Below are 27500 nucleotides of genomic sequence, written 5' to 3'. Positions count from 1 at the left end.
GTGAGGTCAGAGAACAAAAAGAAGTGCAGCAACAACAGCAGGACTCTGGGTCAGAAGATGGGTACTACATGGGGGAAGTGAGTAAAGCAGGTGGGTCGCCAAAGAGGTGGGCCGTCAAGGTCGAGTTTAAAATCGACACTGGGGCGGATGTGAGCATCATTCGCGAGGAGACCTACCACTCACTCATGCCAAACAGACCGCTGGAGCCTGCGGAAATACCACTGGACAGCCCAGGTGGCGAGCTGCATTGCATAGGACAGATCCAGAGCACTGTGACCTACAAGGGTAAGACACACCCACTCACAGCGTATGTCATCCGGGGGCCTACAGTAAACAACCTACTCAGCAGGCCAATGTCAGTGAAAATGAATTTAGTGAGAAGAGTGGAGGAAACGGTGAGCAGCAGCGGGAAAAATGAACATTTGCAGGCATACGGGGAGCATGGGACATTACAAACGGAACCAGTAAGAATACTGCTGAAAGATGGCGCCCAGCCGTACGCGGTATACACAGCGCGACGTGTACCTCTCCCTATGCTGCAGAAGGTCAAGGAGGAGCTCCAAAGGATGGAGAGGAATGGCATCATTGAGAAGGTGACACAGCCTACCGATTGGTGTGCACCCATGGTGCCGGTCCTGAAGAGCACAGGCAAAGCCCGCATCTGTGTGGATCTCAAGAGGCTGAACGAGGCTGTTAAAAGCGAACAGTACACCCTGCCCACTACCGACGAGATCACAGCAAAGCTAAGCGGGGCCACAGTCTTCACGTCACTCGATGCCGCCAGTGGATTCTTACAAATCCCGTTGCACCCAGACAGCTGTAAGCTCACCACCTTCATCACGCCGTTTGGCAGGTTCAACTTCAAGCGACTGCCATTCGGGATCACAAGCGCGCCGGAAATCTTCCAGAGGAAGATGATGGAGACCCTGGACGGGTTAGAGGGCGTCGAGATCTTCATGGACGACATTCTCGTCTATAGGGCCACAGAAAAAGAGCATGACAGTCGCCTGGAGAAGGTGATGCAGCGCATAGAGACGGCTGGCCTGAAGCTGAATAGAGAAAAGTGCTCCATCAGACAAAATCAGCTACGGTTTCTCGGGCACATCATCGACCAGTCCGGGATCCGGCCTGACCCAGCAAAAGTGGAGGCTATCCGGCAGCTGGCGCCGCCAACAGATGTGCAGGAGCTGAGGAGGGTGCTGGGAATGGTGAATTATCTCGGCAGGTACGTCCCAGACCTCTCAACAGTAGGACAACCGCTGTATGAGCTCCTGAAGCACAAGAATGCATGGACATGGAACCATGCCCAGCAAACAGCTTTTCAGAGGATCAAAGAGCTGTTGACCACAGCACCAGTACTCGCCTTCTACGACGTGAGCAAGCCCACCGCCGTGTCTGCCGACGCAAGCAGTTACGGGTTAGGGGGCGTGCTACTTCAACTTCATGGCGAGCAGTGGAAACCTGTGGCGTACTGCTCAAGACGCCTCACCGAAGCAGAAACGCGCTACGCCCAGATTGAAAAAGAAGGTCTGGCGGACGTGTGGGCGTGCGAGAGGTTCGACCGGTACCTCAGTGGACTGGGCCAGTTCAAGCTAATAACTGACCACAAGCCCCTTGTACCTCTCATTAACACTCGCAGCCTGGACAATGTGCCTCTCCGATGCCAGCGACTCCTCATGAGGCTCATGAGGTTCAACGCGGTGGCAGAGTATGCTCCTGGAAAGACTCTGGTTGTCGCAGATACTCTGTCACGCAGCCCAATGGCCAACACAGATGCAGACTTGGACACACAGCGTGAGGTGGCATGCTATGTGGCTAGTGTAATGGAGGGGATCCCTGCGTCCACAAGCAAGATGGACGAGATCAGAGCGGCCACAGCAGCTGACGCCGAACTGTTGTCAGTCGCCAGACTCATAAAAAAGGGATGGCCTGAACACCTGGCCGAGGTGCCTATCGAGGCGAGACCCTATGGCCCAGTGAAATCAGAGCTGTCAGAGCTAAATGGACTTGTCCTAAGAGGGAACAGGATTGTCATGCCGAGACAGATGAGAGTAGAGATCCTTCAGAGAATCCATGAAGGGCACCAGGGCCTAGTGAAATGTAGGGAGAGAGCGAGTTCCTCAGTATGGTGGCCTGGTCTCTCCACAGAGTTAAGCCAGGTTGTGGCGTCGTGCCAGGTGTGCTGTGAACTGAAAAGAACTCAACAAAAAGAGCCTCTCCTCTCCACGCCACTCCAAGAGCGACCCTGGAAGAGGATCGCCATGGACCTCTGTGAGTACAAGCACAACAACTACCTAGTAATATCAGATTATTACTCTAGGTTCATCGAGATACTCCACCTGTCTTCCACAACCAGTACACAAGTCATTCAGAGGCTGAAGGCCGTGTTTGCGAGATTCGGAATTCCTGAGGAAGCGGTGAGCGACAATGGACCCCAGTTTGCAAGTATGGAGTTCAAGGAGCTGGCTAGGCAACTGGACTTCAAACACTACACGTCCAGCCCTCATCACCCGCAAGGCAACAGGCACGCAGAGAGAGCCGTGCAGACGGCAAAGAAAATCCTCAAGCAAGATGACCCAGCTATGGCTCTACTGAGCTACAGGTCTACTCCGTGCTCCGCCACAGGCTACAGCCCAGCGGAGCTCTTGATGGGGAGGAAACTCAGAACCACCCTCCCCACTCTTGAGAAAAACCTCACCCCAAAATGGCCCAGCAAGGCAGCTGTGCGAGAGAAGGATCAGAAGGAAAAAGCTAAACAGGCCTTCTACTTCAACCGCCGTCATGGGACCAGGGCCCTACCCGCCCTGCGACCAGGAGACGTTGTACTCTCCAAGCTGGACCATGACAAGAAGTGGTCCTTGCCAGCAGTGATCTCCAGCGAGAGCAGCACCCCGAGATCCTTCGTCATCCAGACACAGCAAGGAACAGAGCTGCGGCGTAACCAGTGCCTGCGATGCAGCCAACCCCAGCAACGCCTGGTGAGTGCGCAGGGACAGACTCCCACTCTGACAGACACACCTTGTTAGAGACTGTTCCTGCCAGTCAGAGTGTGGCTACAGCTACACCTACAACCCCGTTGTCTGGTCAAACGGTGACCCGATCGGGACGACTGAGTAAGCCAGTCAAGAGACTTGACCTGTAGATCGGTCGGGTAAAATGGACTGTGCAGAGTTTTGGGTACAATGTTAAGAAAAAAAAAAAAAAAGGAATGTTGTATTGGATGTTGAAATGTTGGTTGGTGATTTAATAATAATAATAACACTTGAAAGCTTAAACAGTTCATTGTTTTAGGCAGAGACCAGAATGTGTGATGATGTCTCAGATTTAAGTTAAAAAGGTATGTTCAGCCTATAGTACTTTTCATTTGGAATGTTCCTATGATGTTAGAGATAACATGCTGAAAAGGGGAGATGTCATATACGGAAGTATATAAGAGATGCAGGGGTAGTTCTAAGGCATGCGCATTGATCTGGAGTTATATATATTGTTACACGGAACGTGAAGGAGTCTGTCTGTTACTACATACTGAAGTTGTCAATAAACGAGCTTGCACCAAGTCATAGCCTCCAGACGATCATTCTACACAGATAGCAATTCTGTGTGTATATTTACAGTTTCCAAAGTCTAGATTTCAGGATACACTATGTCAAAATGACATTATCAGTGACGTTTTTGAAAATGTATCAATGTATTCCATGGAGAGGGTTTTCCCACCAGAGCCGTGTGCGGATTAATCCAGCGTGCAACACACAGCGTGTTGCTCCAAAGTTCAAATGAACTGAACTTTCAAATGCACAACCAATGCCGTTACAGTAGGTTGTAGTCACTGGTCATTTCCAAAATGGAGCCAAATTAGCTTGCTTGCTAAATGCACGGTAGTCCACATGACATATAGGATATTACTTGAATACATTTTTAAATTAGTGCTGGTATTTTCCTGTCAGTTTTGAGAGTAGTGTTGAGTTTTAATTTTGTGCTTGTGCCTCTGGAAATGTGACTCTTACATAAGAGAGGAGGCTGGAGGCCAAACCACAACTGTTTAGTTTTCACATTGTCACATTGTCCTAGGAGTGTCTCTTCACCAATGTCACTGTGACAAACTCACTCCTGTACGCTTACTGCCCCTAGAGTTTCTGTCTCAACAGCACTTTCCATTATGGAATAATAACATTGCAAAATCCTTGCTGGGATTCAAAAACCTTGTTATTGTAGTATGCAATGAATTAACACATTCAGCGCGAATCGCGATCTATGGAAAAAGACTGGATTATCTTCTAAATGCGCGATGTTTAGCGTGTAATAAACTACAAACTACAGTGTGTAGAAACAAACTATTTTTTTCCACGTTGGACTACAAGCAGTGTCTGTCAAATGAGCCACACCATTGTCTCCACAGCTATAATACAGAACACACACAGCTCTGCAAATATTGTGAAACACAGCGGAAATGACCAATTTAAGCTGGCCTTGAAGCAGCAGAGATGGGGACAGTTTATGGCGCTGAAAGTGTTAATGCGAGACAATACCCCCTAATAGGCAAAACAAATATTTGAATAGATATTAAACTTTCCCAGTTTGTTATGTACATATAAACTAAGAAAAAATATATTGCAAGTTTTCAGATTTGTATGTTTATATATGCAAATAAGGCACTTCCTCATTAAATATGCGCACATTTGCATATATCGCCAATACACTAATCACCAACATGGATAATGCCAGATTCAAAAACTTGGTTTCATTTAGTTGATTCTAAATTCAAAACTAAACTTTGTCCAGAAGGGATTGTGGATGTCCTCTTATCAGCCCATACATCAGGAAATACTGTCTACTCTCATAACAAAATCGATTTTCGCCTAGTTTTGGTAACAAATGTACTATAAACCCGGCTATATGAATGATATATCAACAAACCCTTCTGTAAGCAGGATATGGATGGGAAGAAATATGGAAAGTTTGTTGTGTGTAGGTACTAGGGAAATGGAGTTCCATGTCTTTGTGTGTAAGTAAAATGCATAAAAACTTGTTGAGAAAACACCCTCAACGTTCTGTATTGTAATTGTGATCTATGGACACAATCAGACAAAATTAAGTAAAATAAACAACTAATTGTCTGTTTTCGATATTTTATTGCCACTAGTTTGAAATAAGACATGTTAAGGAACCAAAATATAACAAAATCTCAATATCGTTGAAACAAAGCAAAAAGGCGATTTCGGGGGTACTGTCTCACCTTAAAGATTACCATGGTAAGGTAAGCATTATATCATATTGAGCGTACAGTATAAAGACCATACCATCTTTAACAATTAAGAATGACCATGGTAAGGGTACTGTATAAAGACTTTAATGTACCATCTGTAACATGGGGTGTCCACAGTTTCTCCAGGCAGGTACTCAAGACCCAGCCAGGCACAGGGACAGTTCTCTGGATAGTAACACTCGCCGTGGTGCATCACCAACCTACACACACACCGACACACACACACACCGACACACACACACACCGACACACACCGACACACACACACACACACCGACACACACACACACACACCGACACACACACACACACCGACACACACCAAGTGGGATCCACCAAAGGGACGCAAAGAGAGAATACATTCAAAATCATCAAGTCAGGATATGATATAATATAAGACATATACTTATATACGTATATATATATATTGTATAAAGGCTGTCTGGTCATTTGGAAGGCAGGCATATTTACCCAGGAGTACAGACACAGCCAGGGATACAGGGTGTGTTGGGAGGACAGGTGAGGTTCAACATCAGGTTCCGACAGGTGGGTTCACAGGCCACGCCCCCTCGCTGGTCCATACAGGTGTGGAACACCTTCCCCTCTGGACACTCCCCCATCTCTGGCTCTGCACACACACACACACACACACACACACACACACACACACACACACACACACACACAATGTTTATTTATGTCCACATGACGAGAAGTACGAGGAAGCCTCATACAAAGGACATAAACACTGCCAGTGCAGTCAGAAAGTATGAAAGAACAGCCAGTTACAAAGTGCATGGACGGCAGAACGCTGTTACATACAGTTTGGCTGAACTACTTGTCAGACACATCGGACATGAATCATGGGTAAAGGAAACAACGCCTCCTCCAAATTGAGCGGCTTCCTATCACACACACACACACCCACACCCACACCCACACACACACACACACACACACACACACACACACACACACACACACACACACACACACACACACACACACGCACGCACACTCTCTCTAAGAAACCCGTCTACCACAACACAACAGCCAGTCATGGGAAACAGGCTCCGACTTCAGACATAAAGCTCTTGAATATCAGCGGGAACTGGGTCTGAAGCGGCACTTTGTTGTGTGGCGACGGGAGGAGAGCAGGAGGAGAGCAGGAGGAGAGGAGGAGGAGAGCAGGAGGAGAGGAGGAGGAGAGCAGGAGGAGAGGAGGAGGAGAGAGGAGGAGGAGGAGAGCAGGAGGAGAGCAGGAGGAGAGGAGAGCAGGAGGAGGAGGAGGAGAGCAGGAGGAGAGCAGGAGGAGAGCAGGAGGAGAGCAGGAGGAGAGCAGGAGGAGAGCAGGAGGAGGAGAGCAGGAGGAGAGCAGGAGGAGAGCAGGAGGAGAGCAGGAGGAGAGGAGGAGGAGAGCAGGAGGAGAGCAGGAGGAGGAGGAGGAGAGGAGAGCAGGAGGAGAGCAGGAGGAGGAGAGCAGGAGGAGAGGAGAGCAGGAGGAGGAGAGCAGGAGGAGAGGAGAGGAGGAGGAGGAGGAGGAGAGCAGGAGGAGAGCAGGAGGAGAGGAGGAGGAGAGGAGGAGGAGAGCAGGAGGAGGAGAGGAGGAGAGCAGGAGGAGGAGAGCAGGAGGAGAGCAGGAGGAGAGGAGGAGGAGAGCAGGAGGAGGAGAGGAGGAGAGCAGGAGGAGGAGAGCAGGAGGAGAGCAGGAGGAGAGCAGGAGGAGAGCAGGAGGAGAGGAGGAGGAGAGCAGGAGGAGGAGAGCAGGAGGAGAGCAGGAGGAGAGGAGAGCAGGAGGAGAGCAGGAGGAGGAGAGCAGGAGGAGAGCAGGAGGAGAGGAGAGGAGGAGGAGAGCAGGAGGAGAGCAGGAGGAGAGCAGGAGGAGAGGAGGAGGAGAGCAGGAGGAGGAGAGGAGGAGGAGAGGAGAGCAGGAGGAGGAGAGCAGGAGGAGAGGAGAGGAGGAGGAGAGCAGGAGGAGAGCAGGAGGAGAGCAGGAGGAGAGGAGGAGGAGGAGAGGAGGAGAGCAGGAGGAGGAGAGCAGGAGGAGAGCAGGAGGAGAGGAGAGCAGGAGGAGAGCAGGAGGAGGAGAGCAGGAGGAGAGTAGGAGGAGGAGAGCAGGAGGAGAGGAGAGGAGGAGGAGAGCAGGAGGAGAGCAGGAGGAGAGGAGGAGGAGGAGAGCAGGAGGAGAGCAGGAGGAGAGAGAGAGCAGGAGGAGAGGAGGAGGAGAGGAGGAGGAGAGCAGGAGGAGAGGAGAGCAGGAGGAGAGGAGGAGGAGAGCAGGAGGAGAGCAGGAGGAGAGGAGGAGGAGAGCAGGAGGAGAGGGGAGAGCAGGAGGAGAGGAGGAGGAGAGCAGGAGGAGAGCAGGAGGAGGGGAGGAGGAGAGCAGGAGGAGGGGAGGAGAGAGGAGAGCAGGAGGAGGAGAGCACAGGAGGAGAGGAGGAGGAGGAGGAGAGGAGAGCAGGAGGAGGAGAGCAGGAGGAGAGGAGAGGAGGAGAGCAGGAGGAGAGCAGGAGGAGGAGAGCAGGAGGAGGAGGAGGAGGAGAGGAGAGCAGGAGGAGAGCAGGAGGAGGAGAGCAGGAGGAGAGGAGAGCAGGAGGAGGAGAGCAGGAGGAGAGGAGAGGAGGAGGAGAGGAGGAGGAGAGCAGGAGGAGAGCAGGAGGAGAGGAGAGCAGGAGGAGAGGAGGAGGAGAGCAGGAGGAGAGCAGGAGGAGGGGAGGAGGAGAGGAGAGCAGGAGGAGGAGAGCAGGAGGAGAGGAGGAGGAGAGGAGGAGGAGGAGGAGGAGAGGAGAGCAGGAGGAGGAGAGCAGGAGGAGAGGAGGAGGAGAGCAGGAGGAGAGGAGGAGGAGAGCAGGAGGAGAGCAGGAGGAGGAGAGCAGGAGGAGGAGGAGGAGGAGAGAGGAGCAGGAGGAGAGCAGGAGGAGGAGAGCAGGAGGAGAGGAGAGCAGGAGGAGGAGAGCAGGAGGAGAGGAGAGGAGGAGGAGAGGAGGAGGAGAGCAGGAGGAGAGGAGGAGGAGAGGAGGAGGAGAGCAGGAGGAGGAGAGCAGGAGGAGAGCAGGAGGAGAGGAGGAGGAGAGCAGGAGGAGAGGAGGAGGAGGAGAGGAGGAGGAGGAGAGCAGGAGGAGGAGAGCAGGAGGAGAGCAGGAGGAGAGCAGGAGGAGAGGAGAGCAGGAGGAGAGGAGGAGGAGGAGAGCAGGAGGAGAGGAGGAGGAGAGGAGGAGGAGAGCAGGAGGAGAGCAGGAGGAGAGGAGGAGGAGAGGAGAGCAGGAGGAGGAGAGCAGGAGGAGAGGAGGAGGAGAGGAGGAGGAGAGCAGGAGGAGAGGAGGAGGAGAGCAGGAGGAGAGGAGAGCAGGAGGAGAGCAGGAGGAGAGGAGGAGGAGGAGAGGAGGAGGAGGAGAGCAGGAGGAGAGGAGGAGGAGGAGAGGAGGAGGAGGAGAGCAGGAGGAGGAGAGCAGGATGAGAGGAGGAGGAGAGCAGGAGGAGGAGAGCAGGAGGAGGAGGAGGAGGAGAGCAGGAGGAGAGCAGGAGGAGGAGAGCAGGAGGAGAGCAGGAGGAGAGCAGGAGGAGAGGAGGAGGAGAGGAGGAGGAGAGGAGGAGGAGAGGAGAGCAGGAGGAGAGCAGGAGGAGAGGAGGAGGAGAGGAGAGCAGGAGGAGGAGAGGCAGGAGGAGAGGAGGAGGAGAGGAGGAGGAGAGCAGGAGGAGAGGAGGAGGAGAGCAGGAGGAGAGGAGAGCAGGAGGAGAGCAGGAGGAGAGGAGGAGGAGGAGGAGAGGAGGAGGAGGAGAGCAGGAAGAGGAGAGCAGGAGGAGGAGAGGAGGAGAGGAGGAGGAGAGGAGAGCAGGAGGAGGAGAGCAGGAGGAGAGGAGGAGGAGAGCAGGAGGAGAGCAGGAGGAGAGCAGGAGGAGAGCAGGAGGAGAGGAGGAAGAGAGCAGGAGAGGAGAGGAGGAGAGGAGAGGAGGAGGAGAGCAGGAGGAGAGGAGGAAGAGAGCAGGAGGAGAGCAGGAGGAGAGCAGGAGGAGAGCAGGAGGAGGAGAGCAGGAGGAGAGGAGAGCAGGAGGAGAGCAGGAGGAGGAGAGCAAGAAGAGGAGAGCAGGAGGAGAGGAGGAGAGGAGGAGGAGGAGGAGAGGAGGAGAGCAGGAGGAGGAGAGGAGAGCAGGAGGAGAGCAGGAGGAGGAGAGCAGGAGGAGGAGAGCAGGAATAGGAGGAGAGCAGGAAGAGGAGAGCAGGAGGAGGAGAGGAGGAGGAGGAGAGCAGGAGGAGAGGAGAGCAGGAGGAGGAGAGCAGGAGGAGAGGAGGAGGAGGAGGAGAGAGGAGGAGGAGGAGAGCAGGAAGAGGAGAGCAGGAGGAGGAGAGGAGGAGGAGGAGAGGAGAGCAGGAGGAGGAGAGCAGGAAGAGGAGAGCAGGAGGAGAGGAGAGCAGGAAGAGGAGAGCAGGAGGAGGAGAGCAGGAGGAGGAGAGCAGGAAGAGGAGAGCAGGAGGAGAGCAGGAGGAGGAGAGCAGGAAGAGGAGAGCAGGAGGAGAGGAGGAGAGGAGGAGGAGGAGGAGAGGAGGAGAGCAGGAAGCGGAGAGGAGGAGAGGAGAGCAGGAGGAGGAGAGCAGGAGGAGGAGAGCAGGAAGAGGAGAGCAGGAGAGGAGAGCAGGAGGAGGAGAGGAGGAGGAGGAGAGCAGGAGGAGGAGAGGAGGAGGAGAGAGCAGGAAGAGGAGAGGAGAGCAGGAGGAGGAGAGGAGGAGGAGGAGAGCAGGAGAGGAGAGCAGGAGAGGAGAGCAGGAGAGGAGAGAGAGGAGGAGGGAGGAGAGAGGAGGAGGAGAGGAGGAGGAGAGGAGAGCAGGAAGAGGAGAGGAGAGCAGGAGGAGGAGAGGAGGAGGAGGAGAGCAGGAGGAGGAGAGCAGGAAGAGGAGAGCAGGAGAGGAGAGCAGGAGGAGGAGAGCAGGAGGAGGAGAGCAGGAGGAGGAGAGCAGGAAGAGGAGAGGAGAGCAGGAGGAGGAGAGGAGGAGGAGAGCAGGAAGAGGAGGAGGAGAGCAGGAGGAGGAGAGCAGGAGGAGGAGAGCAGGAGGAGAGCAGGAGAGGAGAGCAGGAAGTGGAGAGGAGGAGGAGAGCAGGAAGAGGAGAGCAGGAGGAGGAGAGGAGGAGGAGGAGAGCAGGAAGAGGAGAGCAGGAGAGGAGGAGAGCAGGAGGAGAGGAGAGCAGGAGGAGAGGAGGAGGAGGAGCGCAGGAGGAGGAGAGGAGGAGGAGGAGAGCAGGAGGAGGAGAGGAGGAAGAGGAGAGCAGGAGGAGGAGAGCAGGAAGAGGAGAGCAGGAGGAGGAGAGGAGGAAGAGGAGAGCAGGAAGAGAGCAGGAGGAGCAGGAGGAGAGGAGAGGAGGAGGAGAGGAGAGCAGGAGGAGGAGAGCAGGAAGAGGAGAGCAGGAGGAGGAGAGAGAGGAGGAGAGGAGAGCAGGAAGAGAGCAGGAGGAGAGCAGGAGGAGAGGAGGAGGAGAGGAGGAGGAGAGCAGAGGAGGAGGAGAGCAGGAGGAGAGCAGGAGGAGAGGAGGAGGAGAGCAGGAGGAGAGCAGGAGGAGAGCAGGAGGAGGAGAGCAGGAGGAGAGGAGGAGGAGAGCAGGAGGAGAGCAGGAGGAGGAGAGGAGGAGAGGAGGAGGAGGAGAGCAGGAGGAGAGCAGGAGGAGAGCAGGAGGAGAGCAGGAGGAGAGCAGGAGGAGAGCAGGATGAGAGCAGGAGGAGAGCTGGAGGAGAGCAGGAGGAGAGCTGGATGAGGAGGAGAGCTGGAGGAGGAGAGCTGGAGGAGGAGAGCAGGAGGAGGAGAGCAGGAGGAGGAGACCAGGAGGAGGGAGGAGGAGAGCAGGAGGAGGGAGGAGGAGGGAGGAGGAGGAGAGCAGGATGAGAGCAGGAGGAGAGCAGGAGGAGGAGAGCAGGAGGAGGGAGGAGGAGAGCAGGATGAGAGCAGGAGGAGAGCTGGAGGAGAGCAGGAGGAGAGCTGGATGAGGAGAGGAGGGCAGCAGGAGGAGGGAGGAGGAGAGCAGGAGGAGAGCAGGAGGAGGAGAGCAGGAGGAGAGCAGGAGGAGAGCAGGAGGAGAGCAGGAGGAGGAGAGCAGGAGGAGGAGAGCAGGAGGAGGAGAGCAGGAGGAGAGCAGGAGGAGAGCAGGAACTGGGGAGGGATGGCTTACCTCTCTCCTCTGGCACGCACTCCATCCTCGCATTCCTGCACAGGCTGGTGATGGAGGAGAGGAGAACAGGGGGAGGAGGAGAAGGGACAAGAGGAGGGAGAGTTAGAACGCCGGTAGAGAGATCACTTATTCGCCGACACAAGGTTAGCGTAAAGGACTCGACGTCTCATTTGATAATGATTGGTGCTTTGTTACGGTAAAGTTTTTTGAACTGATACCGGTACCAGTACCAGGTCCTGGGATTCGGTATCGGTACCCAACGGTACCTTTTTTCGGTACTTAACAAAATAAGTCCAAACTTCTCAATTTCAACATTGTTATTTATTTATTTATAACATTTTGTTATTTATTGTTGTAACACACCACACAAACTAAATCGCATGATCATGTATTATGTTTATAAATGTTTAAATATCAACATTATCTGGCCAATATTATCAAACTCCTCTGACCCCGTCTGGCTTTTCCAAAGACCCAAGAGACGGGACAGTAATATATATATATTTGTGGGAAAGGCTCCCTCTTGTCTAGTATATTACACTCTCAAGTCAAGTCAAGTCAAGTCAAGAGTTTTAATTGTCACGGCATACAGGTATACAATGAAATGCGGCTGGTCTTGCCCGCGACGATGTGTCTAGTATATTACACTCTTAATTAATACTAAACAAAGGTACCCAAATTTGGCACAGATTTATCTAGCGTGAATCGGTACTTGGTAGTACCGATATAATTCGGTCGGTACCCTTAAAAATACCAAATTTGGTGTGGCTGGGTAGCGTAGAGGTCTAAGCACTCGCCTACCACCGCAGAGACTCTGGGTTAGAATCCAGCTGTCAGCGGTATACCTCCGGCTTGGTCAGTCATCCCTACGAACACAATTGTCAGTGTTCGCGGGTGGGAAGCCGGTGGGGTATGTGTCCTGGTCATTGCAAACAGCGACTCTTACTGGTCGGTCGGGACGCCTGTCCAGCAGGGAGGGGATCTGGGGGAGATAGCGTGAACCTCCACACACGTTAAGTTCTCCCAGTGAAACTTCTCACTGTCAGGTGAAAAGAAGCGGCTGGCGACTCCACATGTATCAGAGGAGGCATGTGGTCGTCTACACCCTCCCCAGACCGACAGTGGGGCAATGAAAGAGAGCGATACCAGAGTGTCCGACTACTAGTCTTGTTCTAGGGTGTGACTCACCAGGGACCGGCCGCGCTGAAGGTCACCTCGCCCGGCTGGGACACCCCACCCATGGAGTAGCAGTGGCACTGGGACCTTGAGCGCGGGGCACAAGCACACAGCGTCGTTTGTTAGGGAGATTAATTAGCTGTAATGAGTGAACGTGTGTTGGCATCAGATGGTAATTGATGCTCATCGTTATGATGATTTATGAGGCGGGGGAAGACTCACGGCGGCACGCAGAGCTCTCGCGCGTCATCATAGTGACTGCCCACCTCGCAGCCGCACCCTTCAGCGCAGTCGTCATGGATGCACGTCTCCATGGCGGCCAGAGCGCGGCAGGACCGGCCGCAGGACGACGTGCAGGAGTGGTGCACCATGCCGCCAACGCACACCGCGCCTACACACACACGCGCACACACACACACACACACACACACACACACACACTCACACACACACACACACACACACACACACACACACACACACACACACACACACACACACACACACACACACACACACACACACACACACACACACACACACACACACACACACTGAGTGAAATATCAGGGTAGCTGCAGGTTTCAACAAGTTAAATTGAACACTTTTTAAGACCTTAATACCACTTAGAGCAAAATTTCATGAAACATAATACCAATAATATAGATGTGATTTCAAAACAGTAGCGTGTACAGGCAAGAAATGACAACGTTTTTAGTGAATTGCATGTATTGCTGCACAGCGTCGTTTTCTGGGATTAGACAGGATTATTCTAAAACTATAGTCATATTCACCACGGTATAAAACGGGAATGTATGGATGACATTTTTTTTCTTTTTCTCATATTGAACGATAGATACTCAATGCCAAATGGGCCATAATATTGTATCCATAGCTATAATATAGAATATAGTTATAGCCCTGCAAACACCGCCACATATTCCTATATATTACAGCGTTGCGCTTTTAACAACACATCATGCATATCGCGGTGGCGTCCAAAGTGTTAAGACAATTAAAGTCATTGATCCATGATATATGCACCAGCAGGATGAGCACAGCAGAACTTCTCAGACCAATCGCCATGTATCGATTTTAGGACACATCACCAATCAGAATCTACATGCATCTATAGTAATACGACTCTCTTTGTCTGGAGTTATAAGGAACTGCCATCTTCTTGCTCACTCTCTCTTTGCTTCACTCTCTTGTCCTGTCTTCTCTGGCCTAGCTGCGCCTGCTCACTCTCCTGTCCTCCACCCCCCTCCTCTCTCCCCTTCTCTTCTCCTTTCCCGCTCTTTCCCTCTCCCCCTCTTCTCTCTTTCTCTCCTCTCTCCCTCCCCCTCTCCTCTCTTTCTCTTTATCTTGTAACAAATGTACCACACTGTAAGCTACTAACTGGATCAATCCATGCTGTAATAAACGATCGTACTGAACTTATAGAATTGTCTTCTTTATATTTCTGATATTAATCTTTCTTATCAATAATTAATAGTCCTTAATTGCCTCTCTGGACCACAAAGTGAATTCCATCAGATTTGAATTATCGCACATTCCTTACAAGCTCTCGTCAGACGCACCAAGCTCTCCCCCCCCCGCCCGAATAATTTAATACTTGTGCAAATGACATTTTTTAAAGACTTTTTAATACCTTTTATTCCAGTCACAGAAGCACTAGACACTCACCACACACATTCACACACACATGCACGCACGCACGCACACACACACACACACACACACACACACACACACACACACACACACACACACACACACACACACACACACACACACACACACACACACACACACACACACACACACACACACACACACACACACACACACACACACACACACACACACACACACACACACACACACACACACACACACACACACACACACACACACACACACAGGAGCAGCAGAGACTGACCGCACTCGGAGACATGTGACCTGAAGTTGATGTCCAGGCCGTGCTTGGAGCACAGGTAGGAGTAGTGAGCCAGGGCCGTGCAGAGACAGCTGCTGCCACAGCGACAGGCCTGGTAGCGACACTGCTGCTGGTACACAGTGGGACTGACCAGGCCGTGGCAGGTGGAGAACACGTCGCCCAGCAGCAGCTCACACAGGGAGGCGTAGAACACTGGAACACACACACACACAGAACAGCTGTAACACCTGCGTAGAACACTGGAACACAGACACACAGAACAGCTGTAACACCTGTGTAGAACACTGGAACACACACACACACAGAACAGCTGTAACACCTGTGTAGAACACTGGAACACACACACACACAGAACAGCTGTAACACCTGTGTAGAACACTGGAACACAGACACACAGAACAGCTGTAACACCTGCGTAGAACACTGGAACACACACACACACACACAGAACAGCTGTAACACCTGTGTAGAACACTGGAACACACACACACACAGAACAGCTGTAACACCTGCGTAGAACACTGGAACACACACACACACAGAACAGCTGTAACACCTGCGTAGAACACTGGGACACACACAGAACAGCTGTAACACCTGCGTAGAACACTGGAACACAGACACACAGAACAGCTGTAACACCTGTGTAGAACACTGGAACACAGACACACAGAACAGCTGTAACACCTGCGTAGAACACTGGAACACACACACAGAACAGCTGTAACACCTGTGTAGAACACTGGAACACACACACACACAGAACAGCTGTAACACCTGTGTAGAACACTGGAACACACACACACAGAACAGCTGTAACACCTGTGTAGAACACTGGAACACACACACACACACACATAACAACTGGAACACCTGTGTAGAACACTGGAACACACACACACACACAGAACAGCTGTAACACCTGCGTAGAACACTGGGACACACACACAGAACAGAACAGCTGTAACACCTGCGTAGAACACGGGAACACACACACAGAACAACTGTAACATCTGTGTAGAACACGGGAACACACACACAGAACAACTGTAACATCTGTGTAGAACACGGGAACACACACACAGAACAACTGTAACATCTGTGTAGAACACTGGAACACACACACAGAACAACTGTAACATCTGTGTAGAACACTGGGACACACAGAACAACTGTAACACCTGTGTAGAACACTGGAACACACAGAACAGCTGTAACACCTGTGTAGAACACTGGAACACACAGAACAGCTGTAACACCTGTGTAGAACACTGGAACACACACACAGAACAGATGTAACACCTGTGTAGAACACTGGAACACACAGAACAGCTGTAACACCTGTGTAGAACACTGGAACACACACACAGAACAGATGTAACACCTGTGTAGAACACTGGGACACACAGAACAGCTGTAACACCTGTGTAGAACACTGGAACACACACACAGAACAGATGTAACACCTGTGTAGAACACTGGAACACACAGAACAGCTGTAACACCTGTGTAGAACACTGGAACACACACACAGAACAGATGTAACACCTGTGTAGAACACTGGGACACACAGAACAGCTGTAACACCTGTGTAGAACACTGGGACACACACAGAACAGCTGTAACACCTGTGTAGAACACTGGAACACACAGAACAGCTGTAACACCTGTGTAGAACACTGGAACACACACACAGAACAGATGTAACACCTGTGTAGAACACTGGGACACACAGAACAGCTGTAACACCTGTGTAGAACACTGGAACACACACACAGAACAGATGTAACACCTGTGTAGAACACTGGAACACACAGAACAGCTGTAACACCTGTGTAGAACACTGGAACACACACACAGAACAGATGTAACACCTGTGTAGAACACTGGGACACACAGAACAGCTGTAACACCTGTGTAGAACACTGGGACACACAGAACAGCTGTAACACCTGTGTAGAACACTGGAACACACACACAGAACAGATGTAACACCTGTGTAGAACACTGGGACACACACAGAACAGCTGTAACACCTGTGTAGAACACTGGAACACACACATAACTGTAACACCTGTGTAGAACACTGGAACACACACATGACAACTGTAACACCTGTGTAGAACACTGGGACACACACACATAACAACTATCTATGGAACATACACACTTTTCTATAGTTTTCAGAGACAACAAGACGAGACAGAAGTAAAGATAACAAATCAATTAAAACACATACAACTTGATTGATAAAAGTTGGAGATCAATGTTTTAAACTCAACAGAGGGGAGAATCTCAAGCTTTAAGGACTGTTGGCATTCATTCCATGAGCTAGAGGGGCATCATAACAAAATGCAGATTTACCCTGTTCAGAGCAAACTCGGGGGACCTAAAGGACCAGCCAGCCAGTCACTAGAACGTATTCCATAGGTTCCAAAATTCCATTCCGGTATAAGGAGGTAGCTTACCAGTAGTGTTTGTTGCGCCTAAGAAAATAAACTAAGAAAATAAGACCAGCCACATGCTGTCCCTGGTAAGTCTGTCGACTCTACTGAACACTTTGATAGAAACCAAGACACTTGTTTAAAAGTCCATTTGTCTGGTAGGATACTGAAAGTGCCATTGTGGTCAGTTGAGGGAGAAGTAATTTTCAAGCCCTGCTTACTAGAGTTCATCTCAATGGAATCTACCCTTTGCTTTCACTTCCTTGTCAAAGGCAGCACTTACCTGTAGCTATTTTGCAGCAGGCGTTTGGCGTCTCTCCAGTAAAGCATTTGGTTTAATCAGGGGTGTAGAACTGGTGTAAGTGAATGCCTGCACCACTTACATTCTCTGCAGTTCTGATCTGAATTGATTAGATCTACAACATGCACACTTCACAGTCCTCCCCTGGATGGAATAACACTAAAGATAGAGATCTTAGTAGATACTGTAGGTAGATTTTTATCACAATCAATAGGAAATATATTACAATATATTATTTTATTAAATGTATTTTTTTTTATTATCTTTTTTATGATGATCTATTACAAATTGTCCAGGAGGTTTTAATATCAATTCTCTGCTCATTTTATGCCCGTTTATAATTATTCCAATTTTATGCCTATGTCTATTTTGTGTCTATATCACTGCTGTGAAGCTGTTAGGGTTTGAAACCGATCTCAAACGCACGGCACAGACAGGTAGTTCAGAGTTAGCCAAATACTAGGGCGTATTTATTTACAGAGTCAAAAAGGAGTCAAGTAACAATTTCGAAACAACAAAAAAGGAGACTGCCTTCGGCAGAGTTATCTGCGGCTCTGCAGATCCTCTTGGTGTTAGAGGTGGGGAATCGGCGTTGACGCCGTAGCGGCTCTGCAGATACTCCCAGCTTCAACTCGAGGTGGAAACGGAGAGAGAGAGAGAGATCAATAACAGTCCAACAGTACACAGAGGCAGTGCAGTTCCCTCCTCCCTTAGCTGAGTCCAGGACAAACAAAAACGATAATCTTCAGTGTTCTCCACAACACACAATTTAGCTGAGTCCAGTGCAAACAAAAACGATACTCTTCAGTGTCTCTTCTAAACACACAATTTAGCTGAGTCCAGTGTAAACAAAAAATGATACTCTTCAGTGTTCTTCAAACACACAAAACAGATCATCCAAAAAGGGTTTGGTTCCAACTCACCAAAGCGCAAACGCATAAAGCGGGCAACAAGCCGCAGCTCCAAACGGAGGAACAAGGTATTCACCAGCGGCAATCCAAAGATGTCCTGGGGGGAAAGTAGACGAGGCACAGCAACGGGGGGAAAGCAGGCAGAAGCAGAAGTATTCAAAACGACCCGACATCGATTGAAAGAAGGTCCCGGTATAAGAAGCCTCTGGGGCGCTAATCACAAACTATGACAGGTGCGTGCTGGAATTGATACTTGCTCCAGAAGCGTGTGGCGGGGAATGCACCAATCAACACAGTACCTAAAAGGAGCGTGTGGCGGGGAACGAACCAATCCTCACAGAAGCACTTTGGGCTGCAATTCTTGTATGAAAGGTGCTATACAAATAACGTTTATAATTATAATAATAATAATAATTATTATTATTAACCCATTCTCTGCCGGGCATTGTACCCTCTCTGCCAGCGCTATAAGTCTATGGAGATGTTCACCTTCTTTGCAGGGCTATAACTTTTTTAATTGTATTGCTAAATTGACATTACTATGGCCCATTCAACATCAATTATCTATTGTTCGGGATGTAGGAACGTTTAACTTTTTCATTCACACATTCATACTAAAATACCGTCTAGAGTATAAATATGTTTTTATCATTTTCTGCTGTATTTCATAGAACGTAGATGATCAAATGCAGTTTGATACCGATCAACGTTATATTAAAAATGTCAACTGTACATGGTCCTAAACGTCATGACTGGTCATCTGCGGGTGAACAGAGGGGGGGGGGGGGGTCGTTTATAATTCAATGGCCGACGTTAAATGATTCATGTAGTATGGGTGATATATTGATCAGAGCAGTTTGTATCGAAAATGGTAAAGAAAAACTCTGAAACTCACCCCAGTCTCCTCGTAGCGTTGGGCGATGAGAGTGGAGCAAAAAGATCCATTTCCGGTTTGTATATTACTAATACACGTCCAAATCATGTTGATTATTGAGTTATGGCAAAGAATCATATAGACGGTGTCTGTATTGAGCCCCGGGACGATAAGCGAGTGGCCGGACGAAAATAGGGGACGGACCGAGTACTTCCGCCGATCGGCCACCCGGTGGCGGTATTGAAGCGTTGCAGAGTTGTGATGGCCCAGACAGCATCACCCAAGACTCCGTGGGTGAAATATGAATACCATGACGAAAATATGAAATATTGATCTCAAAAACGCCTATTGGCAGACAACGCATGGCGGAGAAACCCGCCTTAACACGTGATTGGCGAAGAATGGGTTAAAGGTCCCCTGTCTTATAAATGGCCTTTTCCAGTGTTTATCATTGTTTTCTAGAAATGGGGGTTTGTATCAATGGGGTCTGTGTCTCTAATTCTCATTTTGGCTCATCAGTCTAGTCTCAAGTTCACAAGATCCTCCCTCACTCAACTAAGCCGTTCTGATTTGACTGTTTTGCTGACGTGACTCAGGTTGTAGTCACCGCCCACAATCAACAATTCGCTCAACGAGCAAGCGAGAGAGAGGGAGAGAGAGAGATAGAGAGGGAGAGAGCGAGAGAGAGAGAGGGAGAGCGAGAGAGAGAGGGACATGGACACGGAGCATTTACACACAACCTCCTGCGCGAGCGGGGCAGGAGCTTCTCCACTCGCATATCACTGTCAAAATATCATTGCGCACGCTCCCACACGCTCGCCCGTATTCCGATCAATGCAATAATATTCACAGGGGTATATATTGTCATTTGAAACAAGTTACCAATGCATTGTCCAGTGGGATTATGCCCCCCCGCGGCGAAATTAATTAGTATCCCCCTCAATCTCTCTATATCTCTCTCTGTCTGCCAGTGCAGACTGTGGGTGACTGTCACTCAAAGCGCTTATGGACGGAGCCCAGCCCAAAACAGTTTGAAATCTTGAAGTGGAAAAATGCTGCTTTAGAGTACCGTAATTTTCGCACTATAAACCGCACCTGAATATAAGCCGCAGCAGCTAAATTGAATGATGTGTACATATATAAGCCGCAGGTGTTTTAATGTTTAATTACCATATGTAATTAGCATTGGGACACAATACTGTCCGACAAATAACAAGAATTAACTCATTTACAAGTTGTATTAAGTTTAGCAAATAAGGGAACAGATAAATAACATTTCAATGCAGTCAAAAAAGCAATATTTCGATTTTTACATTTTCGGGTTTGGTCACGTCGAGTCACATAATGGGGGGAAAAGGCACAGCTTATTGTCCGGAAATTATGGTACTTGATTAGAAATACAAAACAATGAATTTAAAAAAAAAAAAAACGTTATAGATGTGTTCCATAGACTCACAGGAATTGTGTAAAGTTGCCCAAATAGTGAAAGGAATAGCAAGACATGTCCCCTTTAATAATAATAATAATAATAATAATAATAATAATAATAATAATAATAATAATAATAATAATAATAATAATAATAATAATAATAATAATAATAATAATAATAATAATAATAATAATAATAATAATAATAATAATAATAATAATAATAATAATAATAAATGTGGTGAAGAAGATGTGTGTTGCACATGTCTAGAGTAGTCAGCTCTCAAACCCTTGGAGTGAATCTGTCCCCCTGTCTATGCCGGTGGCTGCAGCCTGTGTTCTAGGTCCTAGGAGACACATGCAGCTCTCTGACCTGCCCCCTGTGGCTCCGAGGCACTTTCCTTTCTTTCAATCTTTATTAATCTCCAAGGATCATTGAGAGCAAGTGCAGGGGCGATTTTACCACTGGGGCACCAGGGGCACGTGCCCCTGCTGAAATCTCTGGTGCCCCTGAGGTGCCACCCCAGTTTTAATTATTATATATTTATTTTATTTTTTATAAAAAAATATAACCCTAACTAACCTTACTGTCATCATGCACTTGTCCTAATATACTAACCTACACTGTAGCACTCAACACTTTGATGAACGTTGTTACTCAGCTGATAGAGTTGTGCCCTTCCTGATGACTTGTCGTACAGAACTTGTAAGTCGCTTTGGATAAAAGCGTCAGCTAAATGACTAAATGTATGTGCCCCTGCCCATATTGGCGCAAGCTGATGCAAATTTAAAGATTTTATTTATAGCATTTTCAGCTTTTTTGGTCAACGCAGGACCTTTTGGCCACGCAGGACCGATAGAGGAGAGAGGGTGAAACGGGAGGAGAAGAGGGGAAGACATGCGGCACATGGCCACCGGGTCGGGGAATCGAACCCGGGGCGACCGCTTCGCGTCTCAGCGCGCTATGTGGTGTGCTACTGGAGCGCCCAGCTGATGCAAATTTAAACCAGTCCGTAGCACTCTGGTTAGTTACACAGCGGACTATAATCCATCGGCGAGGAAGGATACATAACCTCTCAAGTTCAACATGGGTTCTTCTGAACCGGTCACAGCTGATGTCGAAATGATTGACAACCATTGTAGCCAAGGAACGCATTTTGACTGCTTCAAGAAGCAACCCTTGACAACTCCCACGCTGATTGCAATTTGGAAGTGCAACGACGACAGACTGAGAAGCCGGATGCACTGCAGAACAACTTCAAGAAGACAAACTTACCTCACTGCTTTCATGTTCAACCCAGATTCGGCTCAAACAAGGGACTAAACACGTTTCGCAATTATGCCACATCAATGTGGAACGCCTTACCCACAGCCATAAAAATTGTTTATCCCACCTTCAAAACCACTCTCAAAAGACAAAGAGCACCTACGAGAGGCTGCAATTCGAAACTGGCCCCCGTAAATGTCCAAACCCACCCTCCCACCCACCCACCCCCTCCTAAATAATGTAGTTTCCTCCCCCTCATATGTATATATTTTCTGTTAGGATCTCTGTTTAACAGTACTGTATATTTGCATATCTTGTATGTCACAAATGTAACAGTACTGTATATCTGTATGTCATGTATGTCATAAATGTCAAGATATATATCTGTATGTTGTCATGTATGTCATAAATGTCATTATGAATTGAAAATGGGGGACCCTGATGTAAACAAGACGAAAGTCTTTCTCTGGTCTGCATCCCCTTAAGAATTGTGTGTATTGAGCGGGAACTGTATTGTACCCATTCTGCAATCTGTTAATAAAGTTTTCAATCAATCAATCAAAAAAGGTCAGAGCCGGACATCAAAGAGTCAATTATAGGTTGCTATACATGCCTGTATAGCAATATACAGAAGATATGTATATATGCCTATATAATTAATAATAATGTATAATGCGAATTTAAACCAGTCCGTGTAGCACTCTGGTTAGTTACACACAGGACTAACGGAAGGATACATAACCTCTCAAGTTCAATGTGGATTCTTCTGAACTGACCAGTCACAGCTGATGGTGAAATTATTGACAACCATTGTAGCCAAGGAGATAATTTTAACTGCTTCAGAAGCAACCCTTGCCAACTCGAGCACTGATTGCAAGTGCAACGACAGACAGAGAAGGGTGTGCACTCAGACTGCAGATAGGCTGGTAAAGCTATGCCTCCTAAAGTGTGCAAACGGAAGTACAGGAAGTAGCGGCTACAGGCTTTCCGGTTTCGACAAAACAATTATAGAAACGTGTGAAGTGCACAATATTTCCTTGTTTAAGCCACTGCAACGGCTTTGCCTGAAGAATTTACTACATGAGCAGGATGTTCTAGCTTGTTTGTCGACAGGATTCGGGAAAAGTTTGGTCCGTTCAGAGGCAGCTTCCAGGGGAAGTACATACACCGGAAATTCTACCACATTCACACTTTCGGCCGTAGTGCTTTACCAGTCTTTATCTCACGGAGGAGATTTGAAACGATGCATGTACCTTTCACTCACATGCAAATACTTGAATTAATATGAATGAATAATTTCATGCCATGGCCCATGGGGCAACTTGATAGAGTGATACAATTAATTGAGTTTATTATTAATTGAATTTATTGAGTGATAAAACACTTTAAAATACTTGTACAGCACTACAATGGCTAACATGTTTTAGGTTGGTTAATAGTAGACAGCCCTTGGGTGAACAATTATTGTTGTAATTAGGAATGTCTTTTGTAATGTCTGGCAATATAATAAAAATTTTATATTCTGTTTTTATTTTATTTATTTTATTTTATCTCTATTGTCTTGTCATTATTGTAATAGGTTACTGTCCTGTGATGTCTTATGTATTATTATTATTATTATTATTATTATTATTATTATTATTATTATTATTATTATTATTATTATTATTATTATTATTATTATTATTATTATTATTATTATTATTATTATTATTATTATTATTATTATTATTATTATTATTATTATTGCGTTGTGTCTTTCATGTGAAAAAAAGAGACTTGTACAGCAGTGGTGCCAATCAAATATGAACCCCAATGGCTGAAAAGAGTCTGATCTGCTATTGGTAAAATAATTTAACCTAATATACTTACCTTTATACCTTACCTGCTACACTTAGGCTACCTGTCTAGATAAACCCAACTTCCTTTATACTTACCAGTCATACTTAGCTATAATTTTTTTTTGCATGTAAAAAAAGAAAATTTTTACTTTGTGTCCCCTTGTTTAAAGATTCCTAAAATCGCCACTGAGCAAGCGCTCACTTACAATGACGTAGAGAAATACAAAACATAATAAGGTCAATCAATTAAACATTTTAAATAATTAAAAACAACTGCAGACTGTGGTTTGCTATAAAAATAACTGACCAATAGATACTAATGAATTGAGTTTTAAAGTGCATTGCAAAACATTCCATGTTTCTGGGGCCCATAAGCTAAAATCAGATTGTCCTAATTCAGTGCAAACTCTAGGAACCTTAAGTGTAAAAGCCAGTCACCAGAGAGTGTGATGAGGTCCAGTGTTCCAGTCCAGTAATTAAGTCATGTAGGGTGGAAGATCACCAATAATGGCCTTATACAGAAACAGATGCCAATGCAAGTCACGTCTCTCTGCCAGAGAGGACCAACCGACCTCACAAATAGGATACAATGATGGAACCACAACTGTCACCAGTGATAAATCTAAGGACAGAATGATATACAGAGTCCAGCGGCTTTAGAGGAAGCAGCAGCGTGTCTATAAACTACGTCTCCCCTTTCTTTTTTATTTAGGTTTTTTAAGTTTACAAACTACTAATAACATTAGCATCTAGAAAAAATAATGTATGAACAAAATGATCAATTGTGACTTTCTTTCACCAGAAACGTAATCTTGTCATAATTAACTGTGGCACGTTCGGCCACAGACTCATACCCCCCAGACACACCACTAGCCACCTCGGCCAGTCCTTCGTACCAGCGGCCATCAGGCTCCACAACAGTGTGCAGGGACCGCTACCAGCAGCTGGAGCACTACTGTAACAGCAGCAGAACTCAAGAACTACTAGGAATGTCTGACCACTAAGTGTGTCTGACTCTTACCACCTAACCTGCACGGACTACAACGTATAATGTGTGACATATATCATGCCAGTTAGGGTACCTTGTGTATACTGTTTACTTTACTTACTCATAGTATATATTCAGATTATAATTCTTATTGCCCATATTTATTGTAACGTATAATATAACTGATAGGGCATACAGACCCTTATCTGCACCTTTGATTACACTGCTTACTTTCTCATATGCCTATATTCAGAGTTAATTATATTGTTTACACTGTTTATTTGTATCTTTATTATAATTGTATTGCCTATATTTATGTCTTTCTACTATTGCCCTGCCCATACCTGTACCTCCCCCCGCCTCCATGCTGCCCAAATGTCCCCAAGGGGATCAAGAAAGGAATATCTTATCTCATCTTATCTTATTATTGGAGGCTGCCCTCTGTAACGGTAGTCAGAGCCCCCCCCCTCTCTCTCTCTCTCTCTCTCTCTCTCTCTCTCTCTCTCCCTCTCTCTCTCTCTCTATCTCTCTCTCTCTCTCTCTCTCTCTCTCTCTCTCTCTCTCTCTCTCTCTCTCTCTCTCTCTCTCTCTCTCTCTCTCTCTCTCTCTCTCTCTCTCTCTCTCTCTCTCTCTCTCTCTCTCTCTCTCTCTCTGTCTCTGCCTCTGCCTCTGTCTCTCTCTCTCAGAGCCAGACAGACACTGACCACAAACTATCCAAAGCAGGACACAATGTTCCACAGGGGCATAATCCATCATTATGAATAAGAGGACTACTGTAATCTCATCAGTCGTGACTTTCTTCCATGAGAGAAGTGTGTCCTAATTTCTGTAACCTTCTCTGTTTGCCCTCAGAGCTCTGTCTGCGTCTCTCTGTCTCTCGCTCATTATGATGCAACCCGTGGTGCTGAAATGAGATGAGAACAGGATGTCCTTTGCTACGATACCATAGGCAGCAAAATGCCTACTTTATCTGTTGAATCTGTCTTTTGCGTTTACATTTAAGCAGAGCTTTTATATTGTTCATATCGGAATACGAATGATAGCTTTGTTTTTCTGTCCTGTCTATGCTTCTCTTTTCTAAATGCTTAACAAAAACACATATTTCTTATCTGATCTGGACAAATTTATCTGACAGTGAAAAAGGCTAAAAGTGAAAACAGTAACTAGGAGGAAAGAAAAGAAGGAGAGGACCTTACCATTATGCTGGTTCATCTCACATGGATCTATGATGGGCAGGTTGACAGGAGCCAAGCAAGCTGATGACACCTTCCAGGCGTTGGCATGGAGCTGAGGAGTTCCCTCTATCATGCCTGCCGGGGACCTGCACAGCCAGAAGACATGGGCTTAATCACACACATACCAATCTTAACCAACATTTAGGGAAATTAGCTTACCATCTTCTCCAGAGAGAGACAAGAAGATATATACCAGTTTCCTCTCTGTGCATTCAGTAGAAAGCTATCTGGCTGCATGTTAGCCTAGCTTAGCACAATGAATGGAAGCGGATATGACCGGTTAGCCTTCGGGAGAGATGTTGTTGGACAATGCCTAGGCTAAGCGGTCATGTCCGATTCCATTCATTGTGCTAAGCTAGGCTAACATGCAGCCAGATAGCTTTCTACTGAATGCACAGAGAGGAAACTGGTATCTATATTCTTGTCTCTCTCTGGAGAAAATGACAAGCTTATTTCCAAAAATGTTGGCGTGTTCCTTTAACTCTTTGACTGCCACCAGCTTTCGCCAGCTTTCGCCATCTTTACTAAATGGCCTATTGAGCATTTTAGTAGGGATGCCCCGATCACGTTTTTTGCCACCGATACCGATCACCGATCATCTTGAGCCATATCGGCCGATACCAATCCGATATCGATAGTTTTTGATAAAAAAAAATAAAAAAAATAATTATATAATTTTTTTTTAAATCTTTTTATAAAATATATATATTATATAATTATACTTGTAGTTGTATTATCTGCGAGACATCGCCACCACGCAACAAGTCAAAATGCTCGCTATCTCCACTGTCTGTGTGTATACTCTGCTTTGATCAAATCACATTCAGCATGCCCTCAGCAAGGTATATCTGCGGCTCTGCAGATATACCCTAGGCTCTGCAGATATACCCTACTCCCTCAGCTAGCCCCATTTGTGACTGCGATGCAAGCCGGGGCTCGAATATGCATCGAATCACTGTTATAAGACATTGATATCTGTAGCTACTGCTAGCCGGCTATATAACGTTAAGACAACGCCTCAGTGAACTATTTAATTTAATGGGATGTTTCGTTTTGAACAGTGAGCTAACGTGAGCTAACGTGAGCTAACGTGAGCTAACGTGCGCTAGCGTGAGCTAACGTGAGCTATCATGCACGTCTACTAGACTATTGCTGGAGCATTTGTTGATATCAGGAGCTATCAGTAGCTAGCCGGCTAGATACCGTTAACAATGCCTCATGTATTAAACTAAAAGTGAATAGTTGACTGGGTCATTCTGTTTAAACAGTAACGGTAGCTAACGTTAGCTCACGGAGCTCGCATTCACTAGGTTAGAGCAGACTATTGCCCGAACTTGTTTACACAGGGAAGGGAGGAGGAGGAGGAGACGGAGCGTCTGAGACAGAACTCAGCGAGTGAGATCTCGTTTTTCAATCGGTTTTGACGATCGGCGAAAATAAAGCATTATCACCGATCACCGATCGCATATTTATACTGATTATCGGCCGATAACGATCGGTGGCCGATCGATCGGGGCATCCCTACATTTTAGCGATGTTTGCAGACCCATCATGTGTTCTGTATTATAGCTATGGAGACAAATGTCTTGCCCCGAAAAATGCGATCGTTACAAAAATCTTGGTTTAGGTCTGGTAAGATACAACACTGTGATCG

At 47.6% G+C, this 27500-nt stretch overlaps 1 protein-coding gene across 1 annotated transcript in view; it reads right to left on the bottom strand.

Annotated features, from left to right (window-relative positions):
• The window catches only part of otogl (otogelin-like), a gene marked incomplete at both ends in the record, with an annotated part of 152222 nt that overhangs the window by 82296 nt on the left and 42426 nt on the right, over window positions 1-27500 (bottom strand). Inside the window, 7 exons of the mRNA XM_084335231.1 lie at window positions 5356-5463; window positions 5735-5891; window positions 11419-11462; window positions 12607-12681; window positions 12817-12985; window positions 14537-14746; window positions 25808-25932. Coding sequence (XP_084191357.1) covers window positions 5356-5463; window positions 5735-5891; window positions 11419-11462; window positions 12607-12681; window positions 12817-12985; window positions 14537-14746; window positions 25808-25932 — 888 coding nt within the window. The remainder of the gene's footprint in view (window positions 1-5355; window positions 5464-5734; window positions 5892-11418; window positions 11463-12606; window positions 12682-12816; window positions 12986-14536; window positions 14747-25807; window positions 25933-27500) is intronic.

Source organism: Notolepis coatsorum, assembly GCF_963971535.1.
Source record: "Notolepis coatsorum genome assembly, chromosome: 18".
NCBI lineage: Eukaryota > Metazoa > Chordata > Actinopteri > Aulopiformes > Paralepididae > Notolepis > Notolepis coatsorum.
The sequence above is the reverse complement of the archived record's forward strand: the minus strand, read 5'-3'. Positions and strand labels throughout refer to the sequence as shown.